The 23,198-nt window shown below is 43.6% G+C and overlaps 1 protein-coding gene across 1 annotated transcript in view; it reads left to right on the top strand.

Annotated features, from left to right (window-relative positions):
• Positions 1-23,198, top strand: part of SETD2 (SET domain containing 2, histone lysine methyltransferase) — a 3,532,865-nt gene that overhangs the window by 2,094,107 nt on the left and 1,415,560 nt on the right. Inside the window, exon 18 of the mRNA XM_044066027.1 lies at positions 2,634-2,685. Coding sequence (XP_043921962.1) covers positions 2,634-2,685 — 52 coding nt within the window. The remainder of the gene's footprint in view (positions 1-2,633; positions 2,686-23,198) is intronic.

Below are 23,198 nucleotides of genomic sequence, written 5' to 3'. Positions count from 1 at the left end.
CAACTCAGTTGGCAAAAGATGGAATAAACTTCCCTCAGAAATCCTTTCTTTGTCCTCTCTTCCGCTTTTTAAAACACAGCTAAAAATTCATCTCAACAAACACTGGCTGTGCTCTTGCACTAACCCTGATTAACTCTTTTTCCACCTTCCTACCTTTTCTTCTGCCAAACGTCCTGTAATCTATACCTCTCTGTAACATTGATAGCTCTACCTCTATTACATTTGAGGCCTATGTATTTCACTGTGTGTTGCAAAAAAAAATATATATATATATATATATTTTTTCCACTTTATATGATTGGCGTATTTTCTATGTATTTGACTATTTTCATGTACTACCTCTATTCAATTGCCCTGTTTTTAGCATTAATGATGCTGTACTTATCTTTGTCTTTGTCTATTGTACTTAACTTTCTGGAGCTTTTCTCCCCGGGCCTCTACTGAAAATGGACATATATCCAGCTAGACTAGCCCGGTCAACAAATGTAAAATAAATAAATGAAATACTTGTTTACTTTAATGTCCTTAACATGAGTCACTGAAAAGACTTAAGCCACATTTAAAATACTCCTGACTACTCATTATACAAAACTGCTTTACTGTTTGACATGCAGTTTATATCTTGAAAAATTTTATACAAATACCGTTGAGCATAAATTTTTATTTACAGCTCTTTTTCCCTTTTAATGTCAGTCTAAACATTAATGACATAAAGTATGGTATATGCTTTACATTCCACCCACAAGTTTAACAAACTCACTAAAAGTCCAGTCTTTCCCGGCCACTTTTTCTTGCATTGCAAAGCCATATTTCACAGTGTGGTTGATGCTTTATAGTCTTCTGTTTATTCACCAGTTTCAGTGTTGCTTGTATTCTTCCTGTTCATTTCCTTCTTCTCAAGCATTTCTCCTTGCAGCATTGGAAGAGATTTTACTGACGCAGCTTTTTTTTTTTTTTTTTTTTTTTTACTGGCATAGCTTTGTCAGAAGAATGAAAATGAGTCGTCTCCTTTTTGCTATGTCACTTATTGTTGGATAAACTTTCCTTAGTGTGTTTTGCACCCATAAATGTCTTTGATCCTTCGGGAAAAATATTTTGAAGACTGCTGGGTACACAGTTCTAATCTCACACCTACATCTTTACATTCTCTGATTACTGACATAAATTTGCTTCTGTTATGCCTGGTGTACAGTGAATAATTAACCTTCCAATTTAATACATTTCCCTTCTGCCACTATTTTGCAGGATCAGCTCTTCATATGGTATGGATTGCATCTTTACTAATACAGGTTTTGGCTGTTCTCTTATGGCCAGGTTTGGAGCATGCAGTTGGTGTACCCTTTTAATAAGCAAGTCTTGCTGTGGAATACCAGTCCAGTTTCTTATTTATGCTGTTCTTAAAATTAATAATCTTTTCCGTCCAGTTTTTCTGGTACAGCAGAAAATCCCAGGTTTTCTCTGTGTAAGCCATCTTCTAACTCTTCCATTTTTTGAGAGAATTTTTCTTGAAGTCATACTCAGCAGCCAGCCATTTTCTTCCTTTCAGTCTCTGATTTTTGTAATTTTATCAGTGCATCTGAATGGCTAGTTAAGCTTTTATTTTTTTCCAGCCTTTTGTTGTTTGAGTTTATATACTCCTTCATTGTTTCATTTATTTTAGTCACCTCTGAGAACATTTGATTTATTGTTTCCTCTAAATTGTAGGAAGCCATCTCCTGTACCAAAGCTGAAACCTGAACTGCATTCTGCTGAACAGCTGCAGTATTCTTTCCACCCATTGTTTTCTCTCTACCTATTCTGCTTGATTTTCTTTCTGGTTCTCTAAATTTCTTCTTTGCTGACATCCAGCTAATGTATTCGCCATTTACTGAATATAATGTAAGCTAAAAGTATCACTGACTCTTATTTTTTTCACACTTGAAGAGGTAAAATTAAGCTGCTGAGCAGTCTGCAGCCATCTTGGAAGTTCAGATTACTTTTCTTATCTTCTGTTGGTGTTTTATGTCACACTCCAAAATAATGTGACGATGCAGTTGCTGGTGTCTCTGGACCAAAGGAAAAAAAAAAGAATAATGGCACAAGCTTTGGTGTACCTTACAGCTTCCTGCTTTAAATCCTTATGGCAAAGGTAATGTAACTTGCCTAGATATTCATTTGCTCTTGAATTTTGGACAAATGACTGACAAATGTGCATGTGTAGCAATGATGATCGCATTAGTTGAACATCAACAGTTATAGCAAGTTTTCTCACACAACTACTCTTTCCCATATTTTTATGTCTCTAAAGATGTGTGCTTATCCTAGAGGTGCCATAAGTGTATTTAGTGACACTGTATGTACGTTTACCTATGCAATTAGTGTATCTTATAATGGTTTTATAGCATCTGTAGACAGAAGCCAAAAGGACCTGCTGTGTTCAAGAGTGCTTTGTAGCAGTCCACTAAGACATCAGCTTCAAAATGTGAATTAGTAAACACTGATGTTTCTAGTTGATTGTGCTAAATACTTTCAGTTGTTGAGTAGTGTATATGCATATATATATATATATATATATATATATTTTTTTTTTTTTTTTTTTTTAAACAATATCAGATTGAAATCCATGTACAGTAACTTTTTTCTTTGTATTTTAGGAGGTGTACCGGATTCCTAAGAAGACTCAAGCAGAGAAGGAAGCTAGTAGTGGTATGTATTTCCTAAGTAAATTTTTATCTGCATGCATTCTAAGTGGAGCTGGAGATGACTGCCCATATTGAAGCAAGTTAAGTATTATTCTTGAACCAAATTTGTAACTTCCAATACATTTTCTTTTGTTTGTATTTAAAAAAAAACTGTAACAATGCACAGTTTATTACTCAACAAAAATGATATCTTACTGCATCTGTGGAGCATTGGGTAGCCCATTGAACTTCTGGTAAAAGGCATTCAAAGGTTGTGGGTTTGAGTACCACCAGAGTCTCCTTTTGGTAGGGTTGGGGGGTAGTATAATGGATAAGGTGTTTACCTCACAATCACAAAGTAAAGAGTTTGATTCTCATCTTTGAAAGAGAAATTGGCTAGACTTGAACTGGTCCATAAGAGCAGCTGGCCTAGTACTTATGGAGCTAGGAGCCATAGGTTAAATGATTTTTGCATTGTGTTCATCCATGGGGGGACGCTGCTAGTCCTATTTCTACTTTCTTGTACCTTCACTCACTGTCCTTAACTTCAGTAATTTTCAGTTTTAAGTAAACCATGAGCAACTGACTACTCAGCGCTTAAGTTTTTTTTAACCACATAACCTAAGCACGAACAGAATTACATGATGACCATAGAAAATAATATTGCAAAATGGAACAGATAGGCAATGCATTGAAAAGGCCTCCTAGTTAGGCAGACTTGAGAAGTAATAGCACAGCATAGAGGGAAGATATAATGTAGTTCTGGCTTATTGGCCTAGTATCGTACCTTATGGATAGTCTCTGCTCTGTTGTCTCTGACAGCCTCTTCCATGTTGTTCCACTACATTGTTTTCTAACAGGAAGTTACCCAGCTTGTGAGAGGTGATATAGAGGAAACAAAGCCCCTCCGGAGGATTAAATTCTGGAATATATTTATCCTATTCAGTTTACATTTATTAGCCAGATTGCTCAGTTGGCCCAGAGGCCCTTTTCAGTCATGACCTGAGCCAGTATGGCAAAGGTAGGTCTAATAAGTAATGTGTAGTGCATGTTAGGTCATGGGGAGAAAAACTCCACTGAACATGGAAATTAGAACAGTCCAGACAAACACAATTCAGAAACAGAGGAACAGCAGAGTAAACCAGAAGGGCATAATACAGAAAAGAGAGCAGCAGGCTGAAAGTATTGTATAATAGAGTTCTACTGCAGCAGTGACCACATGTAACCAGCATAATACATTTGTGTATTCTTGCAAATGTTATCAGCATACTGAGAAAGACCAGCATTGCTCTGGGAACATCTGAAGCTCTAAGTCTCTCCATATGGGCATTTGTTGGCCTGAGCTTAGTTCTGTCTGTGCTGATGTGTACAGCAGCAGTGATTCAAGTATTCGAACATCAGCTGTTGTGAGAATATTGCAAAATTGCTGTCTCTTTAAAAGGTTGTGGTGTGGGTATATTTTGTATACCCCCCAAATCTTACAATTTCTGCTAACTTTGTGGATAGAACGCACTGAGCTCATGGCCAAGACACCCTGATGCCACATATGTACCAGTCAGAAGTGCTCATACTCCCCCTCAGTACAGGAGCAGAAAAGAGAAAAATATCTGAGTTGGAGGATTGCAGGAAAAAATTCCAATAATCAAACTACTGTGGTTATTCACATATTTATTATAGTGAGTATATGTCTGTTATGTGCAGGCTATTACCTTTCTGTGTGATCATTGTAAGATATCCACGTTTATATTTGACATTTTGCACAATATTTTCCCTTGCAGGTAGTAGTATGTTTGGGAGGACAAGACCTGGGGACCTTTTATCTCTGCGTTCCTTTTAAAGTTGTCAGAGAGCTTTATGCAAAATTGTGCAAGTATGTCTTTGTAAACTATAGATGTTCATCATATTGATCACTGCTGAAGTAGCCTTAGCTGTATGGGTTATAGCCTGCCAAGGATATAATGGCTGACCAACTTCCAGAGCTTCAGGGCACCTTCTAGGTGCCCAAACTGTCGAGCAGCACTAGCTGGGCTGACTAAAAGACAACTTTGGGCACAAAGCCTTTCAAAGCTTCACCGCCACTAAAGCATACGGTCCTCCTAGGTTTTTGAGGACTGACTGCATGTTTGCTGTGCAGATAAGTTCCCTTTGGGGGGAGGAACTTCCATTTTCTTAAATTTAATGATGTTTTATTACTTTCCTCTTCAGGAAAATTATTTTAAAACTAGGAATGTGTTTTAATGGGCTGTCTTGAGATTGCAACATACTTTTAAACAGAGCACTCATTTTTTTCTGTCAGTTTAAAAGTAGTGTTAACTAACTGAAAACATTTTCTGTTGAAAAATTGTTCATTTTCCCTTGGTGGGTCTGGCATAGTGTTTGAAAGTGCTTTTTATCATGTGTTCTGTCATAAAAGTACCTTTTGTGGACTGGTAGTGTTTACTGTTAATAACTGCTTGTTTTCCCCAGGAAAGAGACCCATTTTTGGCTTGACCATGGAGCAGACTACTTATCCCACATTTGGTCCTTCTTCCAGCCACAAAAAGAAAAAAAAATAAGCAAACAGCCTTTGCTCCCGCAACAGGCTAGCAATTTGCCTCATTTGCAGATTAGTGATTCTGCTGTGGCCATTTGTTGTACTTCAGATAACTCGTCTTTTACCCTGGATAATTCTGGTTTAGCACCTGCAGCCACTATGAACAGGGGGTTAGCCACATCCTCTGTGGCTTCTGGGGTCCCTTAGTGGGCAAGGGAGAGCCACTCTTGTCGGTCCTGGGAGAGGGAACAGAGAAGCTTTTCCTGCTGTGTCCCTGGGGAAGCAACTGCTGCCATTAGTAACACTGTTGGCCCCCTTTTTTCCCCCCTGTCAAAAAGAATTCTAAAAACAAGCATGTATCTACTCCTCAAATTTCTTTGGAATAGGAGTAGTTTACTGCATCTGGCTCAGGGTTTAATTCAGACTATTGATCCTTCGTGTAACATAGTTTTTCGTAGAAGAAGGGGGTTCCTTTTTTTCCTGAAGAGTTTCAAGATTCTTAATCTGAATAGGAAGATGCAGGGAAAGGGATACATTTTTTCCTCTGATGTATGATTCAGACTCTGAGGACAGTTCACTGTCTGATTGTCCCAATGGAGGTTTCTTTCTTTGAGACTATTGGTAGAATGTGTCATTGTTTTAAGTGGGAGAGTACTGAGGTTTCTCACTCCCTCAGAAAATACTAGTTGTTACAGAAGAATTTTCCAAAACCTACACCCATTCTTCCTGTTCTGTCTGCTTTGGAGAGTGTGCTACTTCTGGTAGTCGGCCAGCTGAGTCTAAAAATGCAGGTAGTATTTACAGTGGATATAAAAAGTGTACACTCCCATATTAAAATACCAGGTTTTTGTGATATAAAAAATGAGACCACAATAAATAATGTCAAAACTTTTCCCACCTTTAATGTGACAGTTCAGTTGAAAAACAAATCTGTTGGGGGGAAATATAAGAAATAAAAAACGTACAATATGCTGGTTGCATAAGTGTGCACACCCTTAAACTAATTCTTTGTGTGCGCACACCCTTAAACTGATACTTTGTTGAAGCACCTTTTGATTTAATTACAGCATTCAGTCTTCCTGGGTACACACCTGCCATCAGTTAGAGACTGTTCAACTCAAATGAAGTTCAGCTGTCCTATTAGGATTTTCGTGACATTTACTCAGTTGCCTGCTACAGCAAAAGCCATGGTTTGCATAGAGCTTACAAAGCATCAAAGGGTTCTCATTTTTGAATGCATCAGTCAGAAGGGTACAAAAACATTTCCACAGCATTGGATGTACCATGGAACACAATGAAGACAGTCATCAAAAAGTGGAGAAAATGGGACAACAGTGACGTTGCAAAGAACTGGACGACCCTCCAAAATTGATGAAAAGACGAGACGAAAACTGGTCAGGGAGGCTGCCAAGAAACCTACAGCAACACTGAAGGAGCTGCAGGAATTTCTGGCTAGTCCTGGTGTTGTGTACTACGTTTGACAGCAATCTCCCGTATTCTCCATATGTCTGGACTATGGGATAGGGTTGCAAGACGGAAGCCGTTTCTTACACAGAAAAGCACCCAGGCCCGGATAAAATTTGCAAAACAGTACAGCAAGTCTCCCAAAAGCATGTGGGAAAATGTGTTATGGCCTGAGACCAAGGTTGAAATTTTTGTCCACAATTCCAGAAGGTATGTTTGGCACAAAAACACTTTGCATCACCAAAGGAACACAATCCCCACAGTGAAGCATGGTAGTGGCAGTATCATGCTTAAGGGTTGCTTTTCTTCAGCTGGAACTGGGGCTCCAGTCAAGTTGGAGGGAATTATGAACAGTTCCAAATACCAGTCACTTTAGGCCCAAAACCTTCAGGCGTCTGCTAGAAAGATGAAGAATTTCACCTTTCAGCATGACGACCACAAGCATGCAGCCAAATCAACAAAACAATGGCTTCACCAGAAGAAAATGAAAGTTTTGGAATGGCCCAGCCAGAGCCCAGACCTAAATCCAATAGAAAATTTGTGATGTGACCTGAAGAGGGGTGTGCACAAGAAATACCCTGCAATCTGACAGATTTTGAGCAGTTTTGCGAGGAAGAGTGGGAAGATGTTGCCAAGCCAAGATGTTTCATGCTGATAGACTCCTACCCAAGAAGGCTGAATGCTTTAATTAAATCAAAAAGTTCTTCAACAAAGTATTAATTTGAGTGTACCCACACAAAGTGTTAGTTTAAGGGAGTACACACTTATGCAATGTATTGTACATTTTTTATTTTTTATATATTTCCCCCTAACAGATTTGTTTGTTTTTCAATTGAATTGCACAGGTTATAGGTCACATTAAAGGTGGGAAAAGTTTTGAAATGGTTTATTGTGATCTCATTTTTTATATCACAGAAGCCTGGCATTTTAACAGGGGTGTGTACACGTTCTATATCCACTGCATAAATTTCCTCAGTCTTTAAATTTTTATAAACTATTCCCAAACTTGACCCAGCAGCTATACCTTTAATTGATCCCCACTGCTACTAAGCACTTCATTCCAATCCTGCTGTTTCTAACAAGATGGGAAAATTGAGAGGTATGTGGAAAGAGTGTATACTTTTGCAGCTTTCATTTTAAGAATTTTGAATCATCAGGCTGATATGTTAGTTTGATCTGACAAATTGTGAAAGTATGAGGAATGTACAGATGTTCTTCGTGTTTCACTGTTGCAGTCATCACATTTGTGTTATCCCTGCCCAGGGTAGCCTGCGGCCAGCCCGAATACCAGAGGCTTAGTATTTCTGTATCGGTTGCTGTTGCTTCAGGATTGACGGCAGGTTGTCAGTAGTATAAAGTAAGGCAGCCGACGCCATTACATCAGTCTTTCTTGCTGTGGAGCCGGAAGCAGTTTGTACGAGTGCTGGTCGACTGCTACCCGAGTTTCGTCTTCCGAATTGAAGATGAAGTCTTCTAAAGCTAAGTACCCCATTGGGGATTCTTTTTCTTGCCCTAACGGATGTCAGAAAAAGTTAACTTGTCTCGCCTGTGGAAAGCAAATACCCCACAGACCCTTTCATTCTTACTGCATCACTTGCTTAGGCCCAGACCACGACGTTCCGTGCTGTCGCTTCTATGCTTTGTTCAACGCCAGAACTATAAATCATCAGGCCCTTATTGTAGCTAGATTTGCTTATAGTGCTCGAATTCCGATATGGCTTCGGTAAGCCATCCGACAGCAGATCTTCTGAAAAAACGTAAAGATAAAGACAGAGACAGACTGCACAGGTCCAAACCTACTGACGAAGCTTCTGTTAAGCTAGTCGTCAGTTCTCCGGTCCTTAGTGAGGTGCTTTTGCAGCCCCTGATGCCCGCTTTTTTGGATTTGCAGGCCACTACCAAGACCCTTTCGGAATCTGGTATGCTGCAGAACTCTTCCACTAAGGATCCTGCGATTGTCTCTCCCTTGAATGGGTCCGGAGCCACTGAGCAGGCACAGGCTTCCGAGGACGTCCTTCACACTATCGATTCACGACACAAACCAGCTTCTTAAGCATCTACCGTTCTTTTGAAAACTACCGAGATGTTCTTCATCTCACATTGCTGCAGTCCTTACATATGGGTAGTCCGCTGTCCTCGGTCGGCCCGAACACCAAAGTATTAGGCTGACGGTCAAGGGCGCTCAGAACTGACATCAGAGCGTCAGGGTATAAGAGCGCATGACCGACGTCATATCCTCAGTCTTTTTTGCCGCATGGTCCGATGCAGAAGCAGCGTTGCAAGTGCCGTTCGGCATTCTGAAATTTTCGTATTCTGAGTTTCAGACCGAATCCAAGTTGGGCTAAGTACCCCGTTGGGGAATATTTTTGTTTTTTCTTGCCTCAGTTAATTCCGGATGTCAGAAAAAGTGAATAATTGTATTTCTTGTGGGAAACAGATACCGCATAGGGATTATCACTCTCTTTGTATTCCTTGTTTGGGACCTGAGCACGACGTAGTGGTGTCGCTTTGTGCTAAGTTTAATAAGCGCACCATCAAGCGTAGGTTAGATTGCGCTAGGCTTGTCTTGAGCGGTGTAATTATAACATGCCGTCGGATCCTCCGACGCCCGCTACCGCGAAGAAGCGCAAAGACAAATCTTTAAAACCCAGACAGGATGAGTCATCCGTTCCGGACGCCGGCTCTTTAGGAACTACGGGGGAATCTGTAGATCCGGCCGAGGTTTCAGTTGAGTCTCAGGAGGAGACTTTGATTTTGCAAGATGTGGCCTCTCAGGAGGCAGGTCAGGCTGAGGGGGCCTCTCAGGTTACTGTTCTCCCTTCCTTACCTAAGGGGATTAGGCCTTCTCCTTCTGTTTCTAAGGCTTCTTCCAAAGGCAGGGCTAGTTTACCTTTCCCTGGTGTCAGTCCTAGTTCTGCAGGTTCTGTGCCTAAAAAGCACATGCTTAAAATGGCAGAAGATTTAATTACTTTGATAAGAGGTTCTATGCCCCCTCCTGATAAGAGGCCCAGAGTGGAGCCAGAGGTGGAGAGTTTGGAACAGGCCTCAGATGATTCAGAGTCTTCGGCTGAAGACATTCAGGATTTTCCTACTTATTCTGATTCTGATGCAGAGGATTCCACTCCTTCTGCTTCTCCTCCAGAAGATTTTCCTTCTCAGAAACACTTCATTCTATGAGGGAGCATTTTAAATGGGAAGGTCAGGATTTCTCTGATTCAAGGAAGAGGCTTAGGGAGTTCTTGTTTTTACCACAACATAGGCCCTTGGCTATACCTCCTGTTTTGGATGTTGTGCAAAATGTTTTCTCTGAGGCTTCCCTTAATCCAGATTCTTTGCCTCCTGCACCAGTTAAACTGGACAGGTATTACAGAGTACCTGAGGCTCATAAATAACTGTATAAGAGTCCTAGGGCAGACCCAGAAACTATTAGCCAGGGACCTAAGGGTGTCAGGGCTTCTGTTGTAAAGAATCCAGTTCCTATGGATAAAGAGGCTAGAGCTTTGGATAGATGGGGTAAAAAGGTGTATACCTCTTCTACTTTAGCAATGAGGGCTTTGAATTGCCAGTTTCATATGTTAAAGTATCAGAATTTCCTCCTTACTCAACTAAAATCTAAAGTGGATGCTTTGGCAGAGGGCATTGAGTGTAAGGAATTACAGGATTTGGTACATGTCTCTGAACAGGTGGGTAAGCATTCTTTGCAGTGTGGTTTTGATGCTTTACAGGCTTCTTCCAGGGTGGCTGCCACTGGTTCAGTTCTTCGCAGGCATGCCTGGCTTAAGGATCAGAATTTGTCAGAGCATGTTAAGACTAGAATTTTGGATGCTCCTTTACAGTCTGACGTTTTATTTGGTCCCCCTGTGGAGTCTTGTCTTGAAAAAGATGGAAGACAAGGCTAAGTCTATGCAGACTGTTAAAGACTTCTTGCAGGTGCAGCCTCCAAAGTTTAGTAGGAATTGGCCTACTAAGGGGTGGACGTATCCTTCTTCTGATTCTCAGTCTAGAGGTAGATCTAGACGTGGTAGGGGCAGAGCTCAGAGTACTTTCAGGCCTAGAACATGGAGTTCACCTGCACAATCTTCAGGTGAGGGCAGGGGCCAGTCCTTTCGTAAACAGGCCCAATGACCTGCATTTTCAGCTGCCAGATTCTTCTTGCCTGGCAGCTCCTTTGGGAGGAAAGTTAGCACTCTTCAAGCAAAACTGGCTTTTAGTCACCCAGGACAAATGGGTATTGGACATTATAAACCGAGGCTACAAGTTTTATTTCCATACATTGCCTCCTTACAAAGGTATGCCAGACGTTCCTCCTCAACAAAGGGTAGAGGCTTACAAGCAGATTTCTTTACTTCTTCAAATGGGAGCCATACAGCCGGTCCCTCTGTCAGAAGTGGGCCTAGGTTTTATTCTCGCCTGTTTCTAGTACCAAAGAAAGGGAACACGTGGAGACCGATTTTGGATTTATCTATCCTCAACACATTCCTGGACATTCCAAAGTTCAAAATGTTGACGTTGCAACAGCTTTTACCTCTGTTGGGCAAAGATCACTGGATGGTAACTCTGGATCTCAAAGAGGCTTATCTTCATGTTCCTATCAGGCCCAGTTGCAGGAGGTACCTGCGTTTTGGCTGGGACTTTACATTATCAGTTCTCTGCATTGCCCTTTGGCTTATCTAATGCCCAGGGTGTTCACAAAGGTTCTGGCTCCAGTGATAGCCTTCTTCAGGTTGAGAGGAATACAAATTTATCCTTATTTGGACGATTGCCTGATTCTTGCTCAAGACAAGTACGAACTTCTTCATCATCTACAGTATGTGATGGCAGTGTTAAGGTGCCTAGGGTATTCTGTGAACGAAACAAAGTCCAGTCTAGTACCCTCTCAGGAAATGTGCTTTCTGGGTGTGAGACTGAATACAGCTTCCCAGATGGCTTTTGACCCCGGACAAACAAAAGAACCTTACTCTTTACTTCCATCAATTGTCTCTACGGTCCAGGCTGACTGCAAGGACAGTCCTTCAAGCCTTGGGGTTCATGGCATCTTGTATCCTGGTGCTTCCCAATGCCAAACTGCATATGAGGAAGCTCCAATGGTATCTCAAGAACGTATGGACACAACACTGCCAAGATCTGGACACTGTCATTCAAATAATACCTTGCATTCAAAAGGAATTTTTGTGGTGGGCTCAGGAATGTCACCTAAACAAGGGACTCTCTGTGACCCGACCAGAGGCGAGTCAGATTCTAACGACAGATGCCTCGGACAAGGCTTGGGAAGCACATCTCAATGGAAAATGGGTTCAAGACACGTGGCCTGCCAGACTTCAACATTTGCATATCAACTTGAAGGAGATGTTAGCAGTCCAATTTGCATTGATGGCTTTCAAAGATTTACTTCACCCAGGGCAAGTGTTGATTCAAACAGACAACACAACTGTCATGTGGTACATCAACAAGCAAGGGGGAACACATTCACCCTCTTTGCAGACAAGCGATGATTTTGTGGGAGACTGCTCTCAGTTTACACCTCAATCTTCAGGCAAGGTTTCTACCAGGAGCACAGAACTCCTTAGCAGATGTGTTGAGCAGACAGATAGTGGATCCCCACGAGTGGAAATTGGATCCTCATGTATTTCGAAGGTTGACAGTGTTATGGGGAACTCCAGACATAGATCTGTTCACTTCTCCACTAAATTTCCAGTTGCCAAAGTTTTGCACAAAAATGTTTCATCCCACAGCTTGGAAGGTGGATGCTCTATCCTTCAGTTGGAGCAATCTTCACGTCTATGCCTTTCCACCTCTGCCTCTCCTCCCAAAGGTACTCTTGAAGGCCAGACAAGACAAGCCATCCATGATTCTGATAGCTCCAGATTGGCCTCAACAGCACTGGTACCCTCTGCTGAGAAGTTTAGTACAGGAGCCTCCATGGCCTTTGCCTTCGATTCCGCACCTTTTGTCACAGGAGGGCAATCATTTCCTCAATGTCAGGATTCAGTCCCTGCATCTAACAGCCTGGCATATTCTGTTCTAGACCCTGGAGGGTCTTAGCTTCCACAACAAGTTTTAAATGTTATTTTGGAGGCCAGAAGGCCTAGTACAAGGAAAGTTTACGCTGATAAATGGAGGAGGTTTTTTGTTTGGAGCAAAGCAAAGGACTTTGATGTTTCCAAGCCTGATTTAAGTGTTTCTCTTCAATACCTTACAGATTTATTAGACAAGGGTTTGTCTTTCTCCTCTATAAAGGTTCATGCTGCAGCCATGTCTGCTCACTATGACTGTGACCCTCCTTTGTTCTCTCATCCTTTGTTTAAGCAATTTCTTAGAGGGGCAAAGAACATAAGACCCCCACGTAGAGCTCCTACTCCTGCCTGGGATCTCAATTTTGTGTTGGAAAAACTTACTTTACCTCCTTTTGAGCCTGCAGCTACTGCCGAATTGAAGTTTTTGTCCTGGAAGACTGCTTTTTTGTTGGCCATCACGTCTGCGAGAAGGGTTTCTGAATTACAGGCCCTTATGGCAGTTGAACCCTTCCTAATTTTTCATAAGGATAGGGTATCTTTACGTACTAATCCTACTTTTATGCCTAAGGTGGTTTCTAGTGTGGCCTTGAACCAATCTATTCATTTGCCTACTTTTTATGCAGATCCCCAAAATAAAGGGGAGAAGATTTTGCACACTTTGGATATTCACAGGCAGTTGCGTTATTATTTGAGCAGAACTAAAGGGTTCAGACAGTCTCAGCAGTTGATGTCCTTCATGGATGCATCTGCAGTCATAACAACTGGGTTGTCCTGTCGTCAGGCAGCCCTTCAGTCGGCCGGATTCCAAAGTCCGGGTCCGGCTTCGGCTGATGTCGCACTCCACCCGACGTCATCTCTGTTGGTCTTCGGGTATAAAAGCATCAGCCGACGCCATTTTCCTCAGTCTTTCTTGCCGTGGCGCCAAGCAGAAGCTGTTCGCAAGTGCCGGTCGGTCGGATCCAGAGATTACTTCTACCGAATACTACTTCAAGACTTCTAAAGCTAAGTACCCGTTGGGGACTCTTTCTTGCCTCAGCCGATGTCAGAAAAAGTTAACAATTGTTTAACCTGTGGGAAACAAATACCTCATAAAGATTTCCACTCTTACTGTCTGCCTTGTTTAGGCCCAGCCCACAACGTAGCAGCCTGTTCGCCTGTGCTTCTTTCAACCGACGAACGCTTAGGCGTCGGTCGGAGTTTGCAGAACAGTTTTTCGGTTCTGATTTTGCGTACATTATGCCGCCGGATCCTCCGACTACCCAATCTACCAAAAACGCAAAGATAAAGACCGACACTCGGGTCCGCGGTTTCGGCGAAACCATGGTTAAGCAAACCATGAGTGTCTCGGTTTCGGCCGAAACCGAGAAAACTGATCTAAGTACAGCTGAACCTATTCCTACAACTGAGGCCCCTGCTACAACTCTTGAATCGACCTCAGAAATTTTACCCACTACGGTGGTTGACTTATCAGACACCATCCCTTGGATGTCTCTACCCCAGCACGTGGTGCTGCTAGGCCTCCAGCAGCCATGTCCATTAAGGCCTTCGCCAGGGCTAAAGCAGCCAAGACTACTAAAACAGTGCCTGTTAAACCCCACATCCAGGCCCTCTTCTAGTTCCCAAATGCTTACTTTGGCAGAAGATTTAATTTCTTTAATCAGAGGATCTCAATCTCACCCAGATAGGACCTCTCAGCCCCCAGAGAAGAGACCTAGGGCAGAGCCCCCTGAGCCAGTGTCCTCTGATGAATCTGCTGATGAATCAGACATAACTGACCAGCCAGAGGCTCACTTCTCCAATTTTGAAGATTCTGATGCTGAAGAATCCATTCCAGCTGCTTCCCCACCAGAAGAATTCTCCTTTGGGGAAACCTTGCATGCCATGCGAGAACACTTCCAATGGCAGCAACAGGATTTTTCAGACTCCAGAAAAAGACTTAGGATGTTTCTACACCTCCCACAGCACAGGCCCTTAGCTATACCTCCTGTTCTCTCTGTGGTGGATGATGCTTTCAATGATGTTTGCTCCGCTCCAGATTCCTTACCCCCAGCCCCTGCCAAACCAGACAGATTTTACAGGGTGCCAGATACTCATCACCACCTTTACAAGGCCCCACTTGCAGACCCAGAAACTATATCCCAGGGTCCCAAGGCAGTAGCCGCGACCATAGCTAAAAACCCTACTCCTTCTGAAAGGGAAGCAAGGTCATTAGACAGATGGGGTAAAAAGGTCTACACTTCAGCTTCTCTCTCAGCTAGAGCTTTAAACTGTCAGTTTCACATGATACAATACCAAGAGTTTATGCTTGATCAGTTAACTAAAAAACTAACCACTGATGAATCTCTTGATAAGAAATATGTATTAGAGATGGTAAATAACATACAACAGGTTAGCAACCATTCCTTAAAATGTGGCTATGATGCACTGGAGGCTTCATTTAGATCAGCCATGACAGGCACAGTGATAAGAAGGCATGCATGGCTAAAGGAACAAGCTTTACCGGATCATGTTAAAGCTAAGCTGCTAGATGCTCCTATGGACAAGACAAGTTTGTTTGGTACACCTGCCCAGCAGGTTATGAAGAAAATGGAAGAAAAGGCAAAATCTGTTCAAACTGTTAAAGATTTCTTGCAGGTTCAACCCCCAAGGTTTAGCAGGAACTGGCCTGCCAAAAATTGGTCCTTTCCTGACTCCACAAAATTTCAAAGGGGCAGGAATAGACGTTCGAGGCAGAAACCAATCCAGAGGAGGTGCCTACAGAGGACGACAGTGGCAAGGTAACAACAGAGGCACAGACACAGCCACTGCCACTACATCAGCACAACCACAGTGACTTAACCCTAAATCCGCCTACCAGGGAACAAATAGCAGCTCCTCTAGGCGGAAAGTTAACCTTATTTTCAAGGAACTGGCACTGCATAACAAAAGACAAGTGGATTTTACAAACCATAGATCAAGGTTACCGGTTTCACTTCCACACTTTACCAGTCAAAACAGGAATGCCAAATCTACCTCCAAATCAAAAAACAGAGGCTCTATGCCAGATAATGGAGTTAGCAAACATGAGAGCTGTGGAAAGAGTGCCAACAGCAGAGCAAGGAAAGGGGTTCTATTCCAGACTATTCCTAGTTCCAAGAAAGGAAAAAAGTTGGAGACCAATTCTCGACCTGTCCACCTTAAACACATACATCATTGTCCCAAAATTCAAAATGCTGACACTACAGCAGCTTCTTCCCATGCTGGGCAAGGAGTCTTGGCTGGTAACTCTAGATCTCAAGGAGGCATACCTGCACGTCCCCATTCGACCAATCTGCAGAAGATACCTCAGATTTCTTGCAGGATCAGAGCACTATCAATTCTCAGCATTGCCCTTTGGCTTATCTACTGCGCCCAGAGTATTCACAAAATGCCTGGCATCAGTAATCGCCCATTGCAGACTACAGGAATTCAAATTTACCCATACCTGGACGACTGCCTGCTACAAGGGGACAACAAAAGCAAGCTGACAACAGATTTACAAAGGGTCATTTACTTGCTACAAGCACTGGGATACACAGTCAATTTACAAAAGTCAAGGCTGATACCATCCCAAACAAGGACATTCTTGGCGCGGAATTGGACACAGTAAAACAAATGGCATTCCTGACAACAGAAAAACAAAAGAACTTCCTCTTTACTTCTTGGCACTAACAAAACTGAACAAGTTAACAGCAAGAAAAGTACTGCAGGCCTTGGGCTTCATGGCATCATGCATAATCTTGGTTCCATTTGCCAGACTACATATGAGAAAACTACAGTGGTACCTAAAGAATTTATGGTCCCAACACAGACACAGTCTAGAAACAGAAATCCCACTAATTCCATGCTTAAAACAGGAGTTCCTATGGTGGGCTCAGGCATGCCAGTCAAACCCAGGCCTACCCTTTCGCAGATGTCAAGCAAGCCAGACCATCACAACAGACGCTTCAGACCTAGGATGGGGGCCCACATGCTGGACAAATGCGTGCAAGGATTGTGGACACAGGATCAACTTCACCTGCACATCAACCTAAAAGAAATGCTGGCAGTAAAACTGGCAATCCAAAAGTTCAAACCATTTCTCAAGGAGGGCCAGTTGATGATAAGGACAGACAACACCACAGTCATGTGGTACATCAACAAACAGGGAGGCACTCATTCATACCCCTATGCAGAATGACCTTGGAGCTGTGGACCCTGGCACTCAGCTACAACATCCAGTTACAGGCAATATTTGTACCGGGAAAGACAATACTCTAGCAGACATATTAAGCAGAACCACTTCGCTGCCCACGAATGGAAGCTGCACCCGGACATCTTCAAGACCATCTCAAAGAAATGGGGAATGCCACAGATAGACCTATTCGCATCACCTCTCAATCACCAGCTCAAAAATTCTGCACAAGGACATTCCACCCACTAGCATGGAAAGTGGATTCGCTCTCCTTCAACTGGAAAGGCCTAACAGCATATGCATTCCCACCTCTTCCTCTGATACACAAGGTACTACTGAAAATCAAGGAAGAACGTCCAAGGATAATCCTGATAGCTCCGAACTGGCCAAGACAACACTGGTACCCACTACTGAGGAGCATGTCTCGGAACAATATGTGGCCAATACCCCTGATGCCTTTGATGTTAACTCAGAACAACTACAGCATCATACATCCAAACCTAAAAACGTTGCAACTAACTGCATGGAACATCACATAGCAGCAGCTAATCCAGAACTTTCCCAAAGAGTAAAAGACATTATTCTTGAAGCACGCAGACCTTCAACAAGAAGGAACTATGCTGGAAAATGGAAAAGGTTTGTCTTTTGGAGTACAGAAAGAGGAAAAGATGTGTCAAACATAGATATGCCTAACATTCTGGAGTATCTGGCCGAACTTCTTCATTCAGGCCTGTCCTACTCCTCCATCAAGATACATGCATCAGCTATTTCAGCAGAATACAGCTTTGATCCACCTGTTTTTTCGCACCCTTTGCTCAGGCAGTTCCTCAGAGGAATCAAGAATGTAAAACCTCCAAGGAAACCACCATTACCAGCTTGGGATTTGAACTTTGTGCTAGAAAAATTGACACTATCACCCTTTGAACCAGCAGCAACAGCAGACCTACAACACCTGTCATGGAAAACTGCGTTCCTACTGGCAATTACTTCAGCAAGGAGGGTTTCAGAACTACAGGCCTTAATGGCAGTGCAACCCTTCCTAATCTTCCACCAAGATAGAGTGTCCATGAGGACTAATCCTACATTTATGCCCAAGGTGGTATCCAGAGTGTCTTTAAACCAGGCAATCCACCTACCTACCTTCTTTCCCAACCCACAAAACAGAGGGGAAAGACTACTGCATACCTTGGATGTACATAGACAGCTACGCTACTACTTGGACAGAACAAAAATAGCAGAAAGACTGACCAACTTTTGTAGCCTATGCAACAGGAAGGGAAGGAAAAGCTATTTCCAAACAGACAATCTCCAAATGGATAGGAAATTGCATACGATTCTGTTACTCCTTCCATGGAAAACCAATTCCACAGAACATAAGACCTCATTCTACAAGGGCAACAGCCACTACCACAGCCTTCTTACGAGGAGTGGCAACCAAAGACATTATTGAGGCGGCTACTTGGACCTCCGTGCATACATTTGCCAAGCATTATAATTTGCCTCTATATTCCAGATCCCGAGCAGGGTTTGCCACTGCTGTACTGCAAGGGATCCTAAACACACCATAATCTACTTTTATCCTCCTCCCTAGTTGGCTATGGTATTCTACCCAGTTGTTATGACTGCAGATGCATCCATGAAGGACATAGTACAGTTTTGTACCTACCATAAATGTAGATGTCCGAACTGGATAGCATCTGCAGTCAGGATTACCCTCCCTCCTTCCCCTCTGTGGTACTCCTAGGGTGTTTACCCTCCTAATAGCTAGCTGTTGGGGGGGAGTCTTTTATGGTGTATTTGTTTGTATATATGTACATACATGCTTATTGTTGTGTTTACCTCTATCTATTTGGAAACATTGGCATCTATCCAAATTTTAGCCTGCAAGAGGGCTTCTGGCATCTGGGGCAAGAAACACTGAGGAAAATGGCGTCTGCTGATGCTTTTATACCCGAAGACCAACAGAGATGACGTCGGGTGGAGTGCGACATCAGCCGAAGCCGGACCCGGACTTTGGAATCCGGCCGACTGAAGGGCTGCCTGACGACAGGACAACCCAGTTGTTATGACTGCAGATGCTATCCAGTTCGGACATCTACATTTATGGTAGGTACAAAACTGTACTTTTGTTTCTTTTGCCTTGGGTTCTCAGGGAAAGCCTGTTTCTAAACAAACTATTTCTAAGTGGATTGGTTTTTGCATTGCTTTCTGTTATTCCCATCATGGTAAGGAGATTCCGGCTGGAATCCAGCCTCATTCCACTAGGGCTACTGCTACCTCTACAGCCTTTTTAAGGGGGGTGGCTACTAAAGATATTTTGGAAGCAGCTACTTGGAGTTCAGTGCATACTTTTTCTAAACATTACCACCTTTCTCTTTATTCTAAATCTAGGGCTGGATTTGCCACTGCAATATTACAGGGCATTTTGGCAGCTCCTAATGCTTTATGATTTTGCCAACCTCCCTTTACCTCTGCTTTGGGATTCGACCCATATGTAAGGACTGCAGCAATGTGAGATGAAGAGCATAGTACAGTTTTGTACCTACCATAAATGTAGATGTTCGAAGATCCACATTGCTGCAGTCCAATTAACCCTCCCTCCTTCCCCTCTATAGTTTGGAATGGTTGTATGGTTTGGGTGGTAGCTGTGATTTGTACATATTTTGTTTTTGGGAAGTATTCTGTTTTTGGCTGTGGGCTTTCTTTTTAGGGCCTTCTGACATCTGGGGCAAGAAAAGACTGAGGATATGACGTCGGTCATGCGCTCTTATACCCTGACGCTCTGATGTCAGTTCTGAGCGCCCTTGACCGACGTCAGCCTAATACTTTGGTATTCGGGCCGACCGAGGACAGCGGACTACCCATATGTAAGGACTGCAGCAATGTGGATCTTCGAAAATCTACATTTATGGTAGGTACAAAACTGTACTTTTTTTAGGCCCAGGGTATGAACCACACCCAAGAAACTGACAAACCAATCTCAGGCACCTGTTTCCTTGCCTCAGTCTCAAATGCTTAAAATGGTCGAAGACCTTATGCTGATCAGGGGAAGCCAAGCTTACCCCTTCCAAAAGAAAAAGATCTGTCCCCTTTAGTTTTGTCTGAACAGGAGTCTGACTCTGATGCATCTGAATATGAAGACATGCATTCCCTCTCGGCTTATGAGTATTCTGATGCAGAGGATTCCATTCCTTCAGCCTCTCCCCAAGAGGACTTTTCCTTTGGGGAAACCCTTCATACTTTACGGGAGCATTTCCAATGGGAAAGTCAGGACTACTCTCAGTCTAAAAAGAGACTCTGGGAATTCTTGGATCTTCCACAGCACAGACCTACTGGCCATTCCCCAAGTCCTGGATGTTGTGGAGGATGTTTTCATGGAATCCAGTTTGACTCCTGACACCCTCCCTCCTGCACCCAGAAAACCAGACCAGTATTACACTCGCACAAATTTATTTTTAAATGTCCTATTGCTGACTCTGAGGTAATTTCACAAGGGCCTAAAGGAATTAAAGCAACCTCTGCTAAGAATCCCACCCCCTCAGATAGGGATTCCCGAGCACTAGACAGATGGGGTAAAAAAAAGTATACACCTCTGCTACTCTTGCTGTCAGGGCACTAAATTGCCAGTTCCATGTGCTAAAATTTCAGCAACTTACCCTGGAACTCCTCAAACAAAAAATATCTTCCTTTCCTGCTTGTGCACAATCTAGAGAGTTACAAGAGTTAATGCATTCTGCCAGTCAAGTAACTAAACACAACTTGCACTTGGTTTTGTTGCCCTAGAAGAAGCTTCTTGCAGGCAGCAGTCACCGGATCTGTCCTTAGAAGACATGCATGGCTTAAGGAGCAGCCCTTGCCCGACCATGTGAAATCTAAATTGTTGGATGCCCCCTTGCACAAAGGCAACCTTTTAGAAAGACAACTTATTTGGCACTAAGGCTGAAGAGGGCTTAAAAAAAAGATGGAAGAAAAAGCAAAATCTCAGCAGATAGTTAAGGTCTTCTTACAGATCCAGCCATCCAGGTTCAGCAGGCATTGTCCCCCCCAAGCACTGGTCCTTTCCTGCTCCCACCAGGTCAGTTCAGCCCAGACCCCATGGAAGCAGACCCCCCCCCCCCCCAGACAGCAGCCACGGGGAATGCAGAGATCTAAGCAGTCGACTTCCACCACTTCAAAACCAGGGAGTTCTAAGCCACCCCCTTATAGTAAGAACTCAAAATGACTGTCCTCCCCCACCACCTCCTTCTGCCCACCTTCACTTACCCCTAGGAGGAAAACTCTCCTTTCACGCAAACACCTGGGCCACCATTACCAACAACCACTGGGTTCTCAACAGCGTCCCAGGGATACAAATTTTCTTTCCTCACCCTTCCAACTCCAGAAGGGTTCCCTGATCTACCGCCAAACCGGTGGGCAGAGTCGCAAAAACAAGTCCTTTCCCTGCTGTCTGTGAGGGCAGTCGAGCACATTCCTGCAGAACAGAAAGGCCAAGGTTTTTACTCCAGACTTTTTCTGGTGCCCAGAAAAGATGGCACCTGGCACCCCATCCTCCATCTATCAATTCTAAACACTTTCCTGATACCAAAATTCAAAATGCTCACCCTCCAGCAGCTGCTACCCATGCTCTCCAGGGATGCTTGGCTAGCCACCCTAGACCTAAAAGAGGCCTACCTCCACATTCTTATCAGAGAATCATGTCGGAAATAACTCTGTTTCAGGGCAGGATCTCTGCACTTTCAGTTCTCTGCACTTCCTTTTGGCTTATCTACTGCTCTCAGAGTTTTCACAAAATGTCTGGCTCCGGCCATTGCCTTTTGCAGACAAAGGAATATCCAGATTTACCCATACTTAAACGACTGCCTAATTCAGGCAGACAGCCAGGAAAAGCTGCTCAAGCACATGGCCTTTGTAAAGTCCCTACAAACCTCCCTAGGGTACACAATCAACGAAAAGAAATCCAAACAGGTACCCACCCAAAGGATTATATTCCTGGGAGCAAGCCTGGACACAACATCCCAGATGGCATTCCTTACACCAGAAAAGCAAAATTTCCTGACAGCCTACTTCTTTCAACTAGCCACCAGACCCCAGTTGTCTGCAAGGAAAATCCTGCAAGCTCTGGGGTTCATGGCATCTTGTATTCTACTCATTCGATATGCCGGACTGCATATGAGGAAACTTCAGTGGTACCTAAAGAGCCTTTGGTGTCAACGCACTCCAGACCTGGGAGACTCTTTTATACCCATTATACCTTGCCTCAGAAATTATTTCCTTTGGTGGGCAACAGCATGCTCCCACAACAAGGGACTGCCTTTCTCCACCCCCCCACCCCCCGCCCAGGCCCTCACCACAAACACATCAGACTATGCCTGGGGTGCATACCTGGATGGGCAGGTGCATACAGGACCAATGGAGCCCACAGCAAATCCAACTGCACATCAGCCAAAAAGAGATGATAGCTGTCCAGCACGCCTTGACAGCTGTCAAGCCCCTTCTCTCTCCAGGGGCTCTCCTAATCACAACAGACACCACCACTGTGATGTGATATATCAACAAGCAGGGAGAGACTCTCTCCTACCCTCTATGCAAGCTGGCTGTGATCCTTTGGCACACAGCCGCTGCCATGCAACTCCACCTGTTAGCACAACTCCTACCAGGTTCTCATAACTGTCTGGCAGACCACTTAAGTAGAAATCTTCTGGACTCGCATGAGTGGCAGCTTGACAAAAGAACCTTCACCCTAATAACTCAGAAATGGGGCACCCCGAAGGTAGACCTGTTTGCCTCCCACACCATCTATCAGCTCAGCAAGTTCTGTACCAGGGAGCATCACTGCATGGCTTGGAAAGTGTATGCCTTCCTTTTCCTGAGTCAATCTATCTGGCTTTGCCTTTCCTCCACTACCTCTCATCCCCAGGGGTACTGCTCAAAATAAAGGAGGAAAAGTCAAGGACAAGTCTTATTGCTCCAGACTGGCCTCTCCAGCACTGGTACCTACTGCTGTGCATCCTGTCCTCACTGCCATCATGGCAACTCACTCAGATTCCAACCCTCCTGACCCAGAGGGAAGGAGAATTCGTGTATCCCCAATTGCAGATCCTCAGTTTAGCAGCTTGGCTTATTCCCTAACCCCCGATCAATCTGCCAACCTCAGTAAAAAGGTTCTAGATGTTATACGCGAGGCCAGACGCCCTAGTACTAGAAAGTCTTATGCTGACAAATGGAAAAGGCTCTGCACCTGGATTCAGGCTAAGGGAGCCAATAAGGCACAGCCCTCCCCCTCATCCTAGATTACTTAGCTGATCTGCTACACAGTGGTCTCTACTTTCCCCACT

Source organism: Protopterus annectens, chromosome 3.part0 (assembly GCF_019279795.1).
Source record: "Protopterus annectens isolate FY-2018-M chromosome 3.part0, PAN1.0, whole genome shotgun sequence".
Classification (NCBI taxonomy): domain Eukaryota; kingdom Metazoa; phylum Chordata; order Ceratodontiformes; family Protopteridae; genus Protopterus; species Protopterus annectens.
The sequence above is the reverse complement of the archived record's forward strand: the minus strand, read 5'-3'. Positions and strand labels throughout refer to the sequence as shown.